This window comes from Leptonychotes weddellii, chromosome 9 (genome assembly GCF_054177405.1).
Source record: "Leptonychotes weddellii isolate Sample4059 chromosome 9, ASM5417740v2, whole genome shotgun sequence".
Taxonomy (NCBI): Eukaryota; Metazoa; Chordata; class Mammalia; order Carnivora; family Phocidae; genus Leptonychotes; species Leptonychotes weddellii.
In genome coordinates, this window is record NC_138377.1 from 75,035,892 (window position 1) to 75,055,308 (window position 19,417).

Here is a 19,417-nt window from a genome sequence, read left to right on the forward strand (position 1 = left end):
ACTCTTCCAAGGCTGGGGACCTTTGTGTATAACACCAGAGTACACACCCTATACATATACCTCTTACTCTAATTAGTTCTGGAAATGGTAGACAGGTAATCCCAAAATCTTATGTAAGTCCATTTTTTTGTTTTGTTTTATTTTTTACCTTTCACTCCCACTACTCTATCTGAAGCTACTGGAATTTGTCAAAGAAAGCTAAGACAGTATCTCCCATAAACACAGACACAGAAATCTTTGACAAAACATTAGCAAATTGGATCCAGCCAAAGATAATACATAGAGACAAGGTGGGGTTGATCCTGTTGAATTGAGAGTTCACTGGAGCTGACGATGGTCAGGCCACAGCCCTCTCACCTTCACCGTGGGACAGGGCAGCTCTAGAAAGCATGTGGTAATCCCAGGAGGTGACCTTGTCACCTCCTGGCTGCCAGAAATCATACTGGGCTAAAAAAGAGAAAAAGAGGTTTTTGTTTCCATGCTGCTGCTGGTGGTGGTGATGTCTTAAGGATTTGTCCTATCAAATTACTCTCTAGGACCTTCTTGGTACTTCAGCAACTAAACCGCCTTGACCAGGATCCCAGATAAGAATTTGAACCTTGTCCCTGAATTGTACTCTGCTAAAAAATGATACTATAGTAGCGATCCAAGTTTCCATTTGTCTTTCTCCTGGGTCTGTGTCCTTCTCTGACACTTCCCTTTTCTCCTGCCTCATTTGTAATTTATTTGCTTACAATGTGCTTTTCTTCCTTGGTACTGCTTTTTCTTTCTTCCATCATCTTTTTTACTATAAACACATTAAGTTTATAAGACAACCAGACTATAAAATCCACGAGGGCAGGAACTCTGTCTTTCTGTTCACCCATGCGTGCCCAGCAGTGCTGGGCATGTGGTAGGTTGTTGGGTAAATAACTTGGATGGATGGATGGATGGACAAATGAATGGCCTTTTAGTGAACTTAATCCATCACAGTACTAGGTTAGTCCTTTTGGGGTCTTCTTAAAAACATATGTTCTTGCTAACTTCTACTTAAGATTTTTTTTTAATTATACTTATTTTAGCATTCCGGTTATTTGAAATCCAAATAAATGAATGCTTTACTGAATAATGAGATTGTGAGCAGACTTGCTCATATACTCTTTTTCATTAGGGTCTGTTCCTTTCCAGGTCTGGTATGACTATAAAACATTTGCTCATTGGGCAGGGGCACGTACTGTGAAGATCCCGGTAGCCTTAGACACCGTAAGTCATTTTCAAGCTGTTATTTTTACCTGTTGTGTTATGTCCGTCTGCTTGGGCTGCCACCATAAAATACCACAGACAGGGTGGCTTAACCAACAGAAGTTTATTTTCTCACAGTTCTAGATGTCCCAGATGAAGGTGCCAACAATTCACTTCCTAGTGAAGACTCTCTTCCTGACATGTAGGCAGCCACCTTCTGGCTGTGTCCTCACGTGGCAGAGGGAGAAAGTGAGCTCTCTTAATGTCTCTTCTTATAGACACTAATCCTATCAGTTAAGGCCCCACTTTCTGACCTCATTTAACCTTAATTACCTCTTTCAAGGCCCTATCTCCAAATACAGTCACATTGGTGGTTGGGGCTTCAACATAAGAATTTTGGGGGGACACATTCAGTCCATACCATATGCCTACATAGAAAGAACCAAGGGCATTAGTGTTCTAATTAAAAACATTTAATTGTACACCTTAAATGGGTGAGTTGTATGGCATGTGAATTATACCAATAAAGCCGTGAAAACGTGAGATGAAAGTATCCACGTATAGCCTGATTTCACAGTATGAAGCGTCAAGGACAAACAGCTCTTCCCATATATTTCCATTTGTACGCCTAAGAAAAATAATAACTCTGAAAACAGAGTAAAAATGGCGGTCACCACACACACCATACAGAATGTCCTCCTACAGGACCAAGTCACAAAACATGAGTTTTCAGTTGTAACCCTGGCCCTCTAGGCCCAAGGGAAGGCTGTCAGTTACGATGGTAGAGTCAAGGGGGCCCATCCAGACTGAACTTGTGAAGGGAAGTTTGCTCTTGCCGCTAAATCACAACCACTACTGCAGACCCTAAGTAGTGTTAGGATTAATACAGATATATTGACGTTATTTTTTAAAGCTGTTATCAGTAGTATGAACTCCATAATGAAACGATTTCAGATGTCAACTTTCAGATCTGAAAGAGACCTTAACATTCATCTACTCCAATCCCTCGTGGTTACAGGTGAAGAAACTGAGTTCAGAGAAGTTAAATTACTTGTCCGGGGCTGTGGCTAGATTGTGGCAGAACTGAGATAAGACCCCAGGTCAGCTGCACTCCCACTTCAGAGCCCATTCTTTACTAACTTACTACCTCGGTCTTTGGGGAAAAAAGAAAAGAAGAAGTGATTGGTTGATGAGGGGGAGATAAATGTGCTTTACTTCTTGCTGCCAACTGTGAGTCAGAGGGTGGACATCTTAACTACTCCACCGTCACTCCCAACTTCACTTATATTCTTGTACTTTTTTCCCTCTTGTACTCAGAGCGAAGTACAAGCCCCCGTATGATCCAAAGAGCTTCCTTACAGAGGATTGTATGGGGACGCAGGAAATTTCCTGGGCTTTCCTTGCTGGGAATGCCATTCCAGAACCATAGGTATGGGCCATGCTTATAAACCTGTGGTTAGAGTCACTTCAGGTGTCTTTGGTGGCCTCTACAACAGAAGTTTCACAAATTTACTCTCAGAATTGAGTCCGTCACCCTGGTGATTCAGGGAAGCAGGGAGCAGGAAGAGTGTAGACTCTAGTAAGGACAGAGTCATCTCCCTGAAACCAAGAAACCATAATATTTTATATGCACACATACATACATGTGGGCCTACTTACACAGGTACAAAAACTCACTCCTTAGCAGGGCCCTAGAAATAAACACGTGTATTATTTGGCAAGAAAATTAAAAATACAAAATAGGAACTACTGATAGGATAGGCAGAATAGATAACAAATTGATGAAGGGTGAGAAGTTTCCCTGATAATTAAAAAATGGACCACTTTTTAGTCTTGGAACTCTTTTCCTTTTAATGCCATGGCTTCCATATTTTCCATCTGTGTGCTCACAAATTTCTTTCACCTTTGAGTCTATACTTGTAAAGAATGGGAGTCTTGTATAATGAAATATTTTTAGATTCTATATTGAAATTGCTTTCTACGAATACTCCTTCCCTGAGCATATTGTTCTGTTACAGATACCGGTATTTCAGCGAGGTGGAAGTATAGTACCAATAAAGACGACTATAGGAAAATCCACAGGCTACATGACTGATTCCCCATATGGACTCCGGGTGGCTCTAAGCACTAAGGTATTTGGAAAATGTTACCTTTACACATCTCATTCGTTACTACTTTATCTCTTTACAGGAGTAGTGGCCTTTTGAGTATGTGACACTATGTAAAAATGATAAGCCCCAGTGATGGGATGGGTGCTTCTGATGTTTTTCTAGAAATCAAAGTTTTGAATCATTTCTGAATCATAGTCCAGCTTACCTGGCTTTTCTGGAATTGTTCTGAAGAGAACTCTAAGAACTAGAAATGATAAAAATTTCCTCCGGGGCACTGTGACCCTTGGTGCTCTGCAGCTTGGCATTGATTACCACTGGACTAATTGACCATTGGGCCTAGTCAGCCTGCCACATGGATTAGCCCTAAAACTCAGTCTCCTATAAAAAGGTGCCTATATCTATGTAACATTTCAGGAACACCAGCCCCACACAATGACTCTGTTTTCATCAGATGGCTCAAACAACTAAAATCTGGGGTAAAGCTCAGAAGGATCCAGAATTTGTATGTCCTTTTTAGAAGTTTTTTTTTTTTTTAAAGATTTTATTTATTCATTTGAGACACAGAGATACAGAGAGAGAGAGAGCATGAGCAGGGAGAGAGGCAAAGGGAGAGGGAGAAGCAGGCTCCCCACTGAGCAGGGAGCCTGATGCGGGACTCGATCCCAGGATCCTGGGATCATGACCTGAGCCGAAGGCAGATGCTTAACCATCTGAGCCACCCAGGCACCCCTTTAGAAGACCTTTTGAGCCAAATGAAACCTATAGCAGACTCCTTTCCTGTCCATTTGCCCACCTATAGTACCAACACAAACTCTTCCTCTTCTACAGGACTGAACACAAATTCATACTCTTATGCAAATATAAAATAATTAAGCTTGCTTTCCCATCTGTTTCACTTAGGACATTCTTATTGGGCCAAATTATGAGCCTCAGACCACAGAATAAATACAAGAGACTCGAGATCCATAGCACATCAAGCATTGTCAATGAACAGTAAACGGCCATTGGCGTGCTGTGACTTTGTTTGACATGCCAGAGGGGTCCTCCTACTGAAAGGAAATAGGAGCCAGATGCTATCCTATAAGTGGAGGGCTTCTAAAGATAGCTAATCTCATCCATTATATACTAAATTTTTTTAGCTTTAGTTTCATTCTGTGAACTTTTTTCAAAGAAGCCACCTATGCCACTGACCATATTTTGTAGTTTAAATTTTTTTCAACAAGATCTTACTCTTTGAGCTCCTCTTACGTGACTTCCTTATTCATATTATTTCACTAATGGGTATTGAATGTATATATTTATATGACTACATTGTACAGCTTGAATATTAAGTTTTTGTTTAACAAAATTCTTCACAAATTTTTTACTTCCTTTAGGGGGTGACATGCTTTTCCTAGTAAGCTATTATATAAGCACATTCTCTATCTATGTTTCTATGTTTCACTCTCCAGGATTCTGCCATGGGTGAATTCTATCTCGACGACGGCCATTCATTCCAATACCTCCACCAGAAGCAATTCTTGCATAGGAAGTTTTCATTCTTGTCAGGTGTTTTGATCAACAGGTAAAAAGCTGTGTGCTTTCTTAAATATGCGATCCTCAAAAACACAGCTAATATTTTAAGGTACTACTTAAATTATTGATGGTCATTTATGGAGTGTTTTTTTCAGCTTCACTAAATAATTGACAAGCACAATTCTAACGTATTTAAAGTGTACAACATGGTGAGTCACTACATGTATATACTGTAAAAGGATTCCCACATCAAGTTAATTAACTCATCCATCACCTCACATATTTACTTTTTGTGTGTGTGTGAGAACACTTAAGTTCTACTCTGTTGGCAAATTTCAGTTATACAATATAGTATTGTCAACTGTGGTCACCATCTTATACATTAGATACTCAGACCTTATTCATCTTATAACAGAAAGTTTGTACCCTTTTACCAGCCTCTCCCTATTTCCATTTGCAAATACAAACAATTTTATTTCTTCCTTTCCAATTTAGATGCCTTTTATTTCTTTTTCTTGCCTAATTGCTCTGGCTAAGATGTCCAGTACTATGTTAAACAAAAATGGTGAGAAGTGTGCATCCTTTTCTTGTTTCTGATCTTGATTCAGCTTTTCCCCATTGAGTATGTTAGCTGTGGGCTTGTCACATACAGCTTTTATTAAGTTGTGGTACATTCTTTCTTTTTCTTTTTTTTTGAGAGAGAGAGAGCAGGAGCATGGGAGTGGGAAGGCGCAGAGGGAGAGGGAGAGAGAGAATCTTAAGGGGGCTCCACACTCAGCATGGAGCCCGATATGGGGCTCCATCTCACGACCCCGAGGTCATGACCTGAGCCAAAATCAAGAGTTGGACACTTTACCCACTGAGCCATCCAGGTGCCCTGAGGTACATTCTTTCTATACCCAGTTTTTTGAGTTTTTATCATGAAAGGATGTTGAATTTTGTCAAATGCTTTTCCTATACCTACTGAAATAATCATATTATTTTTGTCCTTTTTTGTTAAGGTAATGTGTCACATTTATTGATTTGCCTATGTTGATGCATCTCTGTATCCCAGAAATAGATCCCACTTGATCATGGTGTGTGGTCCTTTGTTGAGGAATTCTACATCTGTGTTCCTCAAGGATATTGGCCTGTAATTTTCTTTTCTTGTACTGTCCTTGCTAGCTTTAGTATCAGGATAATGCTGCCCTCATAAAATGAATTTGGAAGTGTTCCATTTTTGGAAGAATTTGAAAAGGATTGATATTCTTTAAATGTTTGATAGAATTCAACAGTGAAGCCATCTGGTCCTGGACTTTTCGTTGTTGGCAGTTTTTTGTTTACAGATTCAGTATCCTTACTAGTAATTGGTCTGTTCAGATTTTCTGTTTCTTCATGATTCAGTATTGGTAGGTTGTATGTTCTAGGAATTTATCCATTTCTTCTATTTTATCCAATATATTATTAGCGTGTAATTGTTCATAGTAGTTTCCTATGATCCTTAGTATTTCTAAGGTATCAAATATAACATTTCCTCTTTCATTTCTAATTTTATTTATTTAAATTCTAGTATAGTAAACATACAGTGATACGTTTCTGATTTTATTTGAGTCCTCTCTCTTTTTTTGTTGGTGAGTCTAGCTAAAGATTTGTCTATTCTGTTTATTTTTTTTTAAACTAGCTCTTAGTTTCATTGATCTTTCCTACTGATCTTTTTAGCCTCTGTTCCATTTATTTTCACTCTGATCTTTGTTATTTCCTTCCTCCTACTAACTTTGGGCTTAGTTTGTTCTTCATTTTATAGTTCCTCGAGGTGTAAAGGTAGATTGTTTATTTAAGATTTTTCTTTTTCTTAATATAGGCACTTATTGCTATAAACTCCCCCCTTAGAATTGCTTTCGCTGCATCCCATAAGTTTTGGTATATTATGTTTCCATTTTAATCTAAGATATTTTATTTACCTTTTATTTTTTTGTTTGACCCATTGGTTATTTAGGGGCATGTTATTTAATCTCCATATATTTGTGAATTTTCCAGTTTTCTTCTTGTAATTGATACCTACTCACCTACCATTATGGTCATAAAAGATGCTTAATATAATTTCAGTCTTTTTAAATTTGGTAAGACTTGTTTTTAGTTTAATGTATGGTCTGTCCTGGAGAAAGTTCCATGTGTGCTTGAGAACGATATGTATTTTTCTGCTGTTGAATGGAATGTTCTATATATATCTATTAAGTTTATCTGGTCTAACATGTAGTTTAAGTTCACATTTTCCTTACTGATTTTCTGTCTGGATGATCTATCCATTGTTGAAAATGGGGTATGTAAGTCCTCTGCTATTACTGTGTTGCCATCTATTTCAACCTTCAGATCTGCTAATATTTGCTTTATATATTTAGGTGCTCTAATACTGGGTGCATAAATACTTACAAATGTTATATAGCCTCTTAGTGAATTGACCCATTATATAACTATCTTTGTTGTCTCTTATTACAGTTTCTGGCATAAAGTCTGTTTTGTCTGATATAAATATTAGCTACCCCTGCTATTTTTTGGTCTCCATTTGCATGGAATATCATTTTCCATCCCTTCACTTTCAGTCTGTATGTGTCCTTAAAGCTGAAGTGGGTCTCTTATAGGCAGCATATAGTTGGGTCTTGACTTTTTAACCATTCAGCAACTCTGTCTCTATTGATTGGAGGATTTAGTTCAAGTTACTTAAAGTAATTATTGATAGGTGATTTGGGGTCCCATACTCAGGTGGGGGCCTTAACACTGGGGCAGTAGGAGTGTGGTCCAAACCTTTCACTCTTCAGGGAGAAGTTGGGAGTTCCCCTCCTAATTGTATGGCACTGTCCCCGGGGTAGTGGTCACGGTGAGCGTGTTTCAGCCTTTCCTACCTGATTTGATGTGGCTATTTCCTCAGTCACCTGATGTATAAGAGTCACTCAGCTAGTTTCTGTATCTCTAAGAGGGAATTGCTCCACAGCTTACATTTGGTGCATCTGTGGGAGGAAGGAAATTCAGGGGCCTCTTATGTTGCCATCTTGGTCTGGAGTTTCTCTGAAGTATTTTTCAATCCCTCTGTGAACCTTCCTTCCTTATTGTCTCCATCTTCCTGTTCTTCACTCTCTAAAAAATAAAAAATTCAGTTTAAGTTCTGATTAATCCCATTTATCTGCCCATTCAGCAATTCGTTAAGTATCCGATTTCTTAAAATCTGATTGCAGTGTCCAAGTCACATTTGAGACTTCAGTGTCCTTAGGTGATTTCTCTCCAAATGGCTTGTTAAATGGATTCTGGTTTGTCTACTGGTTAGGCAGTCCTCGGCACAGGGAATCATCGTTTCCATCTCTTCATCCTAGTAAACATGATAACCATATGGTTCATGCCTCCATAGGGAAAGATGGGAGGGGAACTCCCAAGGCTAGGATATTGACCTAATAACCAGTCCAAACCCCTATTCCTCTCATTTTCCTAATACCACCTAATATCCATATTCCAGTTGTGCCGACAAAAGAGGTCATTATCCCAGCAAGTGTGTGGTGGAGCAGATCTTTGTCCTAGGCCTCAAGAAGCAGCCATCTTCTGTGACCACCCGTTCATCTGGTGAGAAAACAGGTCATTTGTTTGTGTAAACATGGAAGTATCTGCAGCAAAGAAATGATTAGTCCTAAAACTGATGTAGCACGCTTAGCCAAGTGGACCCTGCACTTTCTGATGGAGGTCAAATATACTGGTATCTAGGGGGAGCAAGGCCATCCTGCTTCTCCTCATCAACTGGGCTTTCTGTGAACTGTAAGCTGTTGATATTTTTCTAAGGGAAGTTATTTGGGGCTTGAAATAATATTGTAGCTTCTCTGAATGTATTTTTGACTGTAGATGTCTGAAGCCCCAGAGAATCCTACCCATGTTTATGGAGTTATTTAAAGAGCTATATCCTTTCTTATCTACTGAATTTCTTGGATAAATCACTTTGTTCCTTACAATTTCCTTTCAACCAATCTTGCACTCAAAATGATGGAGTGTTTAATGTTTAAAAAATTCATGGACATCCATGGGTAAAAGTGCTATTAAATGGGATTCTCCCAGGTGGGGTATCAGGTTTTATGATCGAGTCAGAAATATTTTAGATTCAAAGGAAAGATTTTTCTCTCCTAGATATTCATCAAATTTTTCCTGTTATTGTCCTGATATTTAGATGGTAAAGATGAGCCTGTGGCTTTTACATATTGTGCCCAAATGTCCACCCTGCGGCTGGAAAAGCTGTCGCTGAACATCGGCGCTGACTGGGAGGTCCACGTCCGATGATGGTGCAGTGTACCCGGGGCGAGCGTGGGAAGCAGCCTGCACCTTTCAGCCTTGCCCTTGGCCTCTTCTGAGATCTGTGCTGCATGCTAATTGACTTCTCTGGCTAAAAAGTATCCATTGATCAGCAGCTTACTAATGAGAATAGACTTCAGGTTTTACATTTTTAGAGGTACTAGTCATACTCTTTGTGTCAAACACCACTTCTTCTCCTAGATGCAAGTAGCCCTGCGACATTTATAGAGTTCATTAATCTTCCACTGCTTATTGGACCGTGGTGCTGTGGTAAACGCTGTGGCCCAATGAGTAGCTTCTCCTTGAGCATAGCTGCATGGGTTTGTTTGGTTGTTGTTGTTGTTTTTGTTGTTTTAAGGAAACTCTACCCCCAACGGGGGCTTGAACTCACAACCTGAGATCAAGAGTCGCATGCTCTACCAACTGAGCAAACCAGGCACCCCTGGATGGGTCTGTTTATGTGAGATTTGGGCCAAGCGCACCTTGTGTGGCCCATCTGTGGAAGCTTGCCTCAGGCCACGCGGCAGAGTCAGGCCGGCTACAGCAGCTGAGTTACTCGAGGCCTGTCTCCAAGTGGACAGCAGCCTCTGGTACCCGCCCCCCCCCCCCCCCAGTTACCTTTCACCCACTTAGATGTGGGCAAAACAACCCTTTTCTGCTTGTACTGCATACACCGCAGCAACAGAGAGTTACTCACCCCTAAAGACTGACTCGGAAGCAAAAGAGAATTCTTCTCCCTGTCATACTTTTTGGGCTTCAAAGTGCCTAATTAATCTTCTTAAAATCCTAATTTATCTTAATTGTTTTTATTAAATACTGTTTACTAGCCACAGAATATTTGTAACATGAGTAAGCTGTAGCTTATAATTAATAATAAAATGAATACCCATTTCCCCACTCCTGATCTTCAGAAATAGAACACAGGGCTGGGAGGAGGGTGAGGTAAGCGTACTTGCCTTGAGCAAAAAATTTAAGGGGATACAAAAAAAATGCAATCATCAAAATAAATGATATTTTAATGCAGTATTTTTTAAAAATCAAAATTAATGCAAAAAATAATAACAAAATATCAAAATTTTAAATAAAGACAGGATCGGTGTTACTGAGGTTTCCTTTTCCCTCAGGCTCCGATATGGCTTGGCATGGGCTAGAACATTCCAACAGCCCAGTCCCTCAGGAGCCGCCGGGGACCGCCCGCGGCCGGCTGCAGCATCTGTGGGGCGACCCCGAGTCCTCGGCGCTCCTACACCAGTGCGCGTTTTCACGTGTCCTTCACCCAGCAGCTTGCCGACTGCCACTTCTGTGCCTTGTGGTCCCTGGGCCGCCGTACCCACCCCCTTCCCCCCCAATGCAAACCTTACCATCCCTTCAGGCCCCACCCAAATGCCGCTGTTCCACTAAGCCTTTCTAACTACCCTAAAGACCCCGAGCCCCTGTACCCGTGAGCAGTGATGTTGCCCATCTGTGAAATGTTGCTGCACTTACAATGTGTGTTCTACTTCGCATTCTCAGGGGTGGTCCCTTAACGTTTCAGTCTTGTCTGTCTTGTTGCCTGGCTAGAGTGCATGTTCCTTAAGAGCACGTTACATTTGTCTTCTGTCGGCCAGAGCAGCGTTATCCTTGGCTTTCACCAACTATTGGCTACAAGTGGTTATCTGATGAATTTGGTTGATTAAAAAATGAGAATTGGGGCGCTTGGGTGGCTCAGCCGTTGAGCGTCTCCCTTCGGCTCAGGTCATGATCCCAGGGTCCTGGGATCGAGCCCCACATCGGGCTCCCTGCTCCGCGGGAAGCCTGCTTCTCCCTCTCCCACTCCCCCTGCTTGTGTTCCTGCTCTCGCTCTCTCTCTCTGTCAAATAAATAAATAAAATCTTTTAAAAAAAAAATGAGAATTGAATGTATTTGTTTCTGATTTACTTTTCTGACAGGACTCTTCCCTCTAGACGAGTAGACATTGTGCATTTCCTCGTGGACACGTTTCATTATATCAGTTGAGATTTGGGCTTTGCACCGTTTGTCAGCTCATACAAACATTTGCAGATTCTTTGCTATTTCTGTAAGTTGTGCAATTCAGGAGAAAGGAGGAAGGTGACATTAGCTGAAGCAGTATTTCCCAGCTTCAGACTTACCTTAGCAACCTACAGTAAGAAACTGAAAATGGAGTGCTTTTACCTAATATAAGTGATGGCTTTTAATAGCATTTAAAGTTGAATAATTAAGACCTATCTTTAGATGAACATCTATTGCATTTATTCTTCCATGTGAAGTATTTTGGGGGGAAGGAATGAATAAGAACTAGTAAATTGTGGGAAACTGCTCTACCTTGACCCAGAATGATACCGAAACGTTCACCTAGAGACATTGAGTGGAGAGAAATATAGTCTGGGTGTTAACTGTTCTCTGCCCTTTACTGCTTCTCCCCCTCCCCCACCCCCTGTTCCTGCAGCTGTGCCCAGAGCGCTGTGTGGGGGTGAGTTGACCTGCAGGTGTTCGATTACCTTGTTGTGGCTAATTCTTGACATGTTACTCAGGAAACTGGATTTCATGTAAGAATTAGAATAATTTCCACAGGGATTGAAACAAAGCTCTCAAATGCATGATGTGTCTCTACTTAAGGCTTAAATGCCAAGGAATGAGTTGACAAATTAGTTTAAAATCAGAAACTGCCCAACAGAAAAACAGGCAAAGGTAATTCGTAAAATAAAGTAAAACAGACAAAACAAGCATGAAGGGTGCTCAGCCTCATTAATAATCAAAGAAATGATTTTTTTTTTTTTTTTTTTGCCTGACTGGCCAAGATGAAAAAGAGTGAAAATGTCCAGTGCTGATGTTGGTGTGGGGACAAGTCATTCTCATGCATCACAGGTGGAGTTATAAATAAGTATAACCTCTCAGGATGAGTATCTGGCAGTAGTGTCAGAACTTTAAATCTGCATACTCTAACCCAGCAATTCCACTTCAGATAAATCAGATAAATTGCTCAGAGCTACTAATTGCAGTGTGATTTACACTGTGGAAAACTAGGAATAAGCTGTGTTCTCTAACAGGGGGCTGGTTAAATATAGCCGTTTCATACAGCAGAATACTATACAATTATTAAAATAACAATCTGTATGTACATCAACATAGAAGAAACATTTTTGTTAAATGTTTCAGTGATTTCACTTATGTAAAAGTTATAAACTGAAATCGAGGGACATCCTATACTCTTCAAAATGTAAAGGCCATGAAAAACAGATCTGAGGAAATGTTCTAGATTGAAGAGGGTACAAAAGAGACATGACAACAAATGTGTGTGTGATCCTGGGCTGGAATCTGGGCCTAAAAGGGCATGATTGGGACAGTTGGCAAAATTTGAATGGGATCTTTTGATTACACGGTAATATTCCTAATTTTGAGGGTTATACTATAATTATATAGAAGAATTTCCTTGCTTTTAGGAAATACATACTAAGGTATTAAAAGGTAATGAGTCATCATATCTTTAACATATTCTCAAATGGCTCAGAAAATGTATGTATGTATGAGAAGGAGACAAAACAGAAAAAGGCAAAATGAGTTTAAATGTTATAATTGAAGAAACTGGGTGAAGGATATATAGGAACTCTTTATGCTGTATTTTCCACTTTCCTATGTTTTAAACTATTAAAAAAAAAAGTTGAGCCATATCTCTATAATATCTAACAGCTTTAAACTGTTTGCTTTCTAGTATTGTAAAAGCTTATAAGCTGTGGCATATAAAATAGGATGAAACCAAGTTAATAAAAGAACATACCTCGATTCTAATGCTGCAGACCACTTCAGAATGTTCCTCAGATCAGCTCTTCTTCACCTGAGAAGCGCTGGGCCACGTCAAGTCCTCTACTTCAGGGACACAAATCCCATCCTCTTGTTGGCTAGGACACAAAGGGGAGTTACTCAGATCTGAGGGCTGAAAGCCATCAGCAGAAGGGAGGAGAGGGAAGGAACAAAAGCTGGGAAGCAATGTGCTTTGTCTTGCAGAACCAGCAGCCAGCCAAGGAGACTCCCCAGCCAGGTGGTTCACCAGATGGCCTCTTATGTGAGCCAGTTTTGGCTGGTTTGGAGCTGAGGACCTGCCAAAGAAGCCCCCCTGAGTTGTCCTAAAGTTAACTTTAGCTCATTATAATACTAAGATCTCCTCCCATGGGCTGAGTTTTCTGCCATTTTTGAACATACAATGTATGCACTAGCATGTTGACATGCTAGGCATGCTCAGTTGAACCAAAGTGCCTAAGCATAGAATATCTCTAAGTTTCTTAATGTATATACAATTTCCCTGCTCCTGCCCCCCAATACAGAGTTAAAGCTTCTTGTACTAACCCCACAGGAAGACAGTACTTTGAGAGCTATCTTCCCGTCCTTACTTGTAACAAGTAATAAAAAGGTCTTTGTTTTCAACTTACTTGGGTTGTGTTCAATTTAATGCACACCAAACGGCAAAGCCCTTGAGTTCAGTCGTACTCTGAGCACCAGGCCAGCAGCCCCTGGCCGTACACACCCACACTGTGGCAGCACTTTGTTGTTCCTTCACCACAGAGGTCTTACCTGACGGCAGCAGCTGACCAGAGAGCCTTCAGGAGGGCTCACACTAAGAAACAGAATACACGTGGGGCGCCTGGGTGGCTCAGTCGTTAAGCGTCTGCCTTCAGCTCAGGTCATGATCCCAGGGTCCTGGGATCGAGCCCCGCATCGGGCTCCCTGCTCCGCGGGAGGCCCGCTTCTCCCTCTCCCACTCCCCCTGCTTTTGTTCCCTCTCTCACTGTCTCTCTGTCAAATAAATAAAATCTTAAAAAAAAAAAAAAAAGAAATAGAATACATGTTTACATGTTGATGGGGGCATTTATTTTAGGGCAGATGACCTGTATAGGGACCAGAGAAAGCCCTTCATGCATTTGGAAGGTCGGCTTGGTCACCATCCTTCTCTTCCCAGATCTGAGTTATCCAGAAGATCCTGGCTGTGGTAAATCTGAGGTGGTCGGTTCCTCACAGAAGTGATCCCAAGATTTGGCTCCAGTTTGACTAGGTACCAAGACATTGTCCGTCCAAGGAGGCTGATTGTACTTGAGACTGACCTATAGGACTAACTATGTTCTGGGCACAGCTCACTTCAGAATAGGTGAACTCCCATGTGTCAACACGACCAGGGCCAATCCCAGATCAGGCCATTCTCCTAAAGGCTCCCTAGAGGAGAAAGCACAGTCTGTCACCAAGAGTTTGTCTTAAAGTTGTGCTGAGCCCTATATCCTGGTTAACTAAAACCAGTGAATCTGGGGGTGCCTGGGTGACTCAGTCTGTTAAATGTCTGCCTTCGGCTCAGGTCCTGATCTCCAGGTGCTGGGATCAGCCTGCCTCAGACTCCCTGCTCAGCAGGGAGTCTGCTTCTCTCTCTCTGCCTCTCCTTTGCTCCTGCATGTGTGTTCTCACTCTCTCTCTCTCTCAAATGAATAAATAAAAACCTTAAAGAAAAAAACATGAATCCGATCACCATAGCCATAGAGAAAATCGCAATTCTGGAGTTTGGTCTGTGGGCAGGGTTCTTTCTCTTTTTCACACCTCTTTCAGTATCGGGGTATCATAATCATAGGCAGCAGAAACACAGTCAAAACACATAAATATCTGGAGCTTAATGGTTTTTCATCCATAACTGACCATCCTACCCAAGAGCCTTCTGGGAAATGGAATTCCTATGACAACATTAACCTTTCCACTCTGCTTTTAAGATTTCCACCTACCAAACCTCCTGAATGCCTTGCATAAATCCCAGGGGCAGCACCCTAGACTAAAATAACTTCTAGGCCCAGGACATAGAAAGCCACTAGCAACTCCACTGGAAACAGATTACCATATTAACCACAGACAATGGAAGCCATATAAAGAGCATTCTAGGAGAAAGAAAGGATGGCATCTGATATCAGATCTGCCTGTCTTATGACCAGCCTCGCAAAAGACTGCAGTGCCCCAGAAAGGCCGGCCAGAATTCGACAGCTGCTTCTAGCAGGGCTGTGGTATTAAATTCCTCTCCAGTCAGAGCTAAGGGAAGGAGAGCCCTCACTATTTATATGCAAGGATCCAGCGATCTTACACCTAGCCCACATTATTGGAGTCCTAGTTACGCATTCAAGTCCCTCCCTGGAAATCCGAAAACCTGGGGTCTAGTTTGGTTCTGCAGCTGAGTGATCTTGGCTATGTCATTTAATCTTTCCAGGTCTTGGTTTCCTCATTTGTTGAAGAAAAGAGGTAATTTCTAAAATTCTGTGAGCTTTCCACGACTTCACTATAAAATTACAGCAGATATCTCAAGTTTCCTCATGTAAAATAGGGTTAATCAAACCGGCAAGGTGGTCATACAGATTTAAAATATTCTATGTGGGGGGACCTGGGTGGCTCAGTCGGTTAAGTGTCCGACTCTTGATCTCAGCTTAGGTCTTGATCTCAGGACCATGAGTTCAACCCCCATGTTGGGCTCCACACTGGACGTGGCGCCTACTTAAGAAAAAAAACATGTATCCTATTGAGTAAGGGATAGGTGGGGCTAGGTAGGGAGAGATAGGTAGGGGGCTACATGACTAGGCTCACGCAGGGGGCTACGTGTTCAGGTTCATAGAAATCCTCGATGTGGAAAATGCTAAGGCGTACAAAACCAGAGATAAGGGAATATAATGAGACTAACAAGAGTACCTCGTTTGTCTTAAATGTCAGAGACAAGATATCTCTGTAACAGCTACAGCTGGACCACTGAAAATTACCAAACGTCAAAGAAAAAGTAAACATCGTGGTCTTAGTGGTAGAGACATCAAGATTTAAGTTCCCTAGTCAGCTCCCAATAAAAGACTACCAGGAAAGCTCACAGTGGCAACCCATTCGGGACCCCTCTCACTCTAGAAAGCTTTTTTCTTTCCTTTCTGTTCCCCCCTTCACTAAATAAACTCACTTCACTTCACTTCACCCTTTTGTGTCCGCGAGATTCATTCTTCGACTCCGTGAGACAAGAACCCTGCAATCCTGTAACACTATGTGTATGGAAAGGAAAAAAATAGTAACTTTACTTTGCAGAAACCTGGTAGATTCCACCTTAGCCAGATGATCAAGATTGCTGTCACCTGTGATAAAACACAGGTATATCATGTACCCCCAAATGAGAAGGGCATATGACCACTGTGATATTCTTTCCCCAAATCCATAACCTGTCTAATCAAATGAAAAACATCAAACTCAAGTTGAGGAATATTGTATAGCATGCCTGCCAAGTACTCTTCACCAGTCCCAAGTCATGAGACAAAGACTGTGGAACCATCAGATATGGGAAGATCCTGGGGAGACATAACAGTTAAATGCAGTGCAGGAGCCCGAATCGGAGCCTGTAACAGAAGAGGAAAAAACAAAACCATTAGTGGAAACACTAAAGAAATCAAAATAATGTCTTTTGTAGATTAGTTAATAGTATTTTACCAGCATTAATTTCTTAGTTTGAATCACTGTACCATGGTTATGTAAGGTGTAAACATTAGGGGAAGCTGGGTGAAAGGCATACGGAAACTCTTACCATCTTGCAACTCTTTTGTAAATCTAAAATTACTTTAAAATTAAAAGTTTTGAAAGCTATATGCAGTGGCTAACTCACAGCAGGCACTTAATGAATGATGGGTGTTATAAGCAAATGCATTGCTTCCAATAGAGTTAAATCAAAGAAATATTTATTGTTGGAAGAGAGTGATACGAAGCCATTAGCTGGCCGTGTTGGTGCCGGAGGAACCATTCCAATCACAGATATTGCATGATGTTGGCTGAAATATGTTATAAAAACTAGTTCTTTATCCTTGAAGAGACTTCTGGGAATTGAAATGTGCAGCTCTTCACATGCTCATTCCCTGCCCTTTGTCCTTGGGCCCAGATTGGATTTCTCCCAGAAAGCAGGAGTTTCTACAGCTACTAACAAGCTGAATAAACCTTGTTTTTTAGACCTGCTAATCTGAGAGGGGGTTTTATCCACAACAATCGTTAAAGCAAAATGAATAGCACCTTGCACGCCATGTGTTTGATATTCCCATCCTACTACGACAATAGGCTCATTTTATCACACGCTCATGTTAGTTACTAAGTTACTTGGTGAGACAGCCAAGGAAAGCAAGGTCAGAGGGTGTGTGGCCCAGAGACAGCTCCTCCCCCGGGACAAATAAGCCAAGATGCTTTGATTGCATTAGCAAAGCAATAAGAAGGGTAAGAAATTTCTCCTCACATAGGGACATTTCATTCAACAGATAGACAATACATATTTATTAAAAGCTTTCAATGTGCTTAACCCTGACAGTGGAATGGGGACCCAGGGCCCAGCTTCACAGAGCTTACTGTCTTGTAGGGCAAACAGGAAGCTCAATGAGCAGAAACAATAAAATGTGGGTGGGTGCCGTGAAATTTCAAGATGGTATGGAACAGTGGGCTGGGACTCAAACGTTTGAGGGTGGAGAAAGGAAACTTCTCCCACTCTGCTTTCCATGTCATTGTTGAGTTTGAGAGTGGAAGTCAGTCTTTTTAGAGGCTCTTTTAGTGTAGTAAGATAGGCATGCTCTGATTAGAGACACTGTGACCATGTGATCCTGAGCAGATTACACATATCCCAGTGTTGTACACATGGGAAATATTCAGTAAATGCTCAGAGACCGAATGCTGATCTGCACCAATGAGTGACTCTAATGCAACCTGATCTAACCCCAAAATAATGTTAAATTTAGGTCACCTCTAACAACAACATTTGTTGAGTGCTTAAGACAATCCTGGCATTATTTTAAGTAGTTTACATAAATTGTTTAATTTTTATGACAACTCAATAACAGAATGACTATCCACATACCCACTCTATAGGTGAGAAAACTGAGACATAGGAAAAAAGGAAGAAGTAACTCACCTCAAGTTATACAGGCACAGCCAGCAAGCAACGAGCCCAGACTTTGAACCCAGGCGGTCAGCCTTCAGGCTGCCCTCCCCTATCCTGCCTCTCTAAGAGTAGTAGTAAAGGTCCTTGGGCATTTCCTTAGGGGACAGGAGGACAGGCTGAGGGTCCCTACAAGCAGCAGCTCCAGACACAGGGCTCCTCAAAGCTGCAGCCCCAGCGACCATGAGCCTGGTAGTCCTCCCTGTTTTCAGCTGTCACTTCCCACCTTCTCTCATAGCCTCTAGCCTTGGGCTGGTGAGACTGGTCACGTGGGAGCCGGCAGGGCTACAGTCTAGGACAAGCCCCCACTGAGCCACACGTGGAATGTAGCCATCTCCTGACGGCCCGGGTAGTAGCCACCATGGGTACAACACAAGGCGGAGGACACCAGGCACACAGTTCCCTTCCCCAGAGCCACTTGTGTTCTTATCTGAGAGCCCTGAAACCAACTCTTTTGGAATGACATCCCCCCGGGACTCAAGAGGCAACGCGATTCAGTGACCAATTCCACCTTCTGACTCAGATGCCTAATGTGACGTGCCTGCATAGTCTACTCAGGGGCACTCTTTGTAGCACATTTGGTCCAGTATTTATTTGGGGGGTGAGGAGAGACAAGAGGTATCTAGGTCAAGTGGGCAAGAAAGAGACAGGCATTTTTCTCAACTGGGGACTCTGCAGAGTGGCATTTTCCACCCAGACAGTTCCACGGGACGCTGACACCATAACATTCTAGAAGAGATGCCAAACCCAACTGAATAATGTTCTGATAACCTAGAGTTTTAGAACGTAAAGATTATGTTCTCAACGATGTCTAGAATATCCTCCTAGAATTCAGGATCTCACATTCACTCTGGCTACCTTTTTTCTCAATATTGTTCTGCAGTCACGTGGTGGCCGATGGGGGGACGATCTGCCTACGTGCCGACTCAATAACGCATCAGCAGTTCTTGGCTAATTTTCAGCGTCCAATCTCTTCAAATATTCCCCTTTCGTCTCCTGATAACACCAGCACTCAACGACAACGCGGGAACGTCCCTCGCCGGGTCCTTCTCGCTCCACCACGCCGTCTGGCTGCACGCTAGCCTCCCGGGCTCTCATACTCATAATCTTCCTTCATGTCTATTTTTAGTTTTCCTGGCTCAAGCTTCTCCAGGCCAGTGAAACACAAGCCTCCCTCTCCCCTCCGCCTCTCCCTCTGGCATGCGAGCTGCAGGCAGGAGCCCCCAGGTAAACACCGCCGCCGAAACCCTCTAGTGCTCCTGCCTCAGGAAAACCTCCGACTTAGGGATCACGGCTCGGCTTTTAGGATGGACAGAAG

At 42.0% G+C, this 19,417-nt stretch overlaps 2 protein-coding genes across 19 annotated transcripts in view; one reads left to right on the top strand and one right to left on the bottom strand.

Annotated features, from left to right (window-relative positions):
* Positions 1-10,498, top strand: part of GANC (glucosidase alpha, neutral C) — a 68,522-nt gene extending 58,024 nt beyond the window's left edge. For 5 of the 7 annotated variants that reach the window (XM_081830986.1, XM_081830985.1, XM_081830983.1 and 2 more), the window contains 5 exons: positions 1,168-1,242; positions 3,240-3,353; positions 4,784-4,896; positions 8,332-8,435; positions 9,028-10,498. In XM_081830986.1, coding sequence (XP_081687112.1) covers positions 1,168-1,242; positions 3,240-3,353; positions 4,784-4,896; positions 8,332-8,435; positions 9,028-9,137 — 516 coding nt within the window. In that variant the 3' untranslated portion in view covers positions 9,138-10,498. The remainder of the gene's footprint in view (positions 1-1,167; positions 1,243-3,239; positions 3,354-4,783; positions 4,897-8,331; positions 8,436-9,027) is intronic. The other 2 variants (XM_081830984.1, XM_081830987.1) reach the window with 2 other exon arrangements.
* The window catches only part of LOC115940389 (uncharacterized), a 54,407-nt gene that overhangs the window by 5,145 nt on the left and 29,845 nt on the right, over positions 1-19,417 (bottom strand). For 8 of the 12 annotated variants that reach the window (XR_014148599.1, XR_014148598.1, XR_014148597.1 and 5 more), the window contains 2 exons: positions 12,925-16,528; positions 5,521-8,432 (listed from right to left, as the gene is read on the bottom strand). Coding sequence is in view for 2 of the 12 variants with exons in the window: in XM_081831015.1 (XP_081687141.1) it covers position 16,528 (1 nt within the window). In the remaining 10 variants the exon portion in view is untranslated. Of the gene's footprint in view, positions 1-357; positions 448-5,520; positions 8,433-12,924; positions 16,529-18,072; positions 19,053-19,417 lie in introns of those variants that run through there. The other 4 variants (XM_081831012.1, XR_014148604.1, XR_014148601.1 and 1 more) reach the window with 4 other exon arrangements.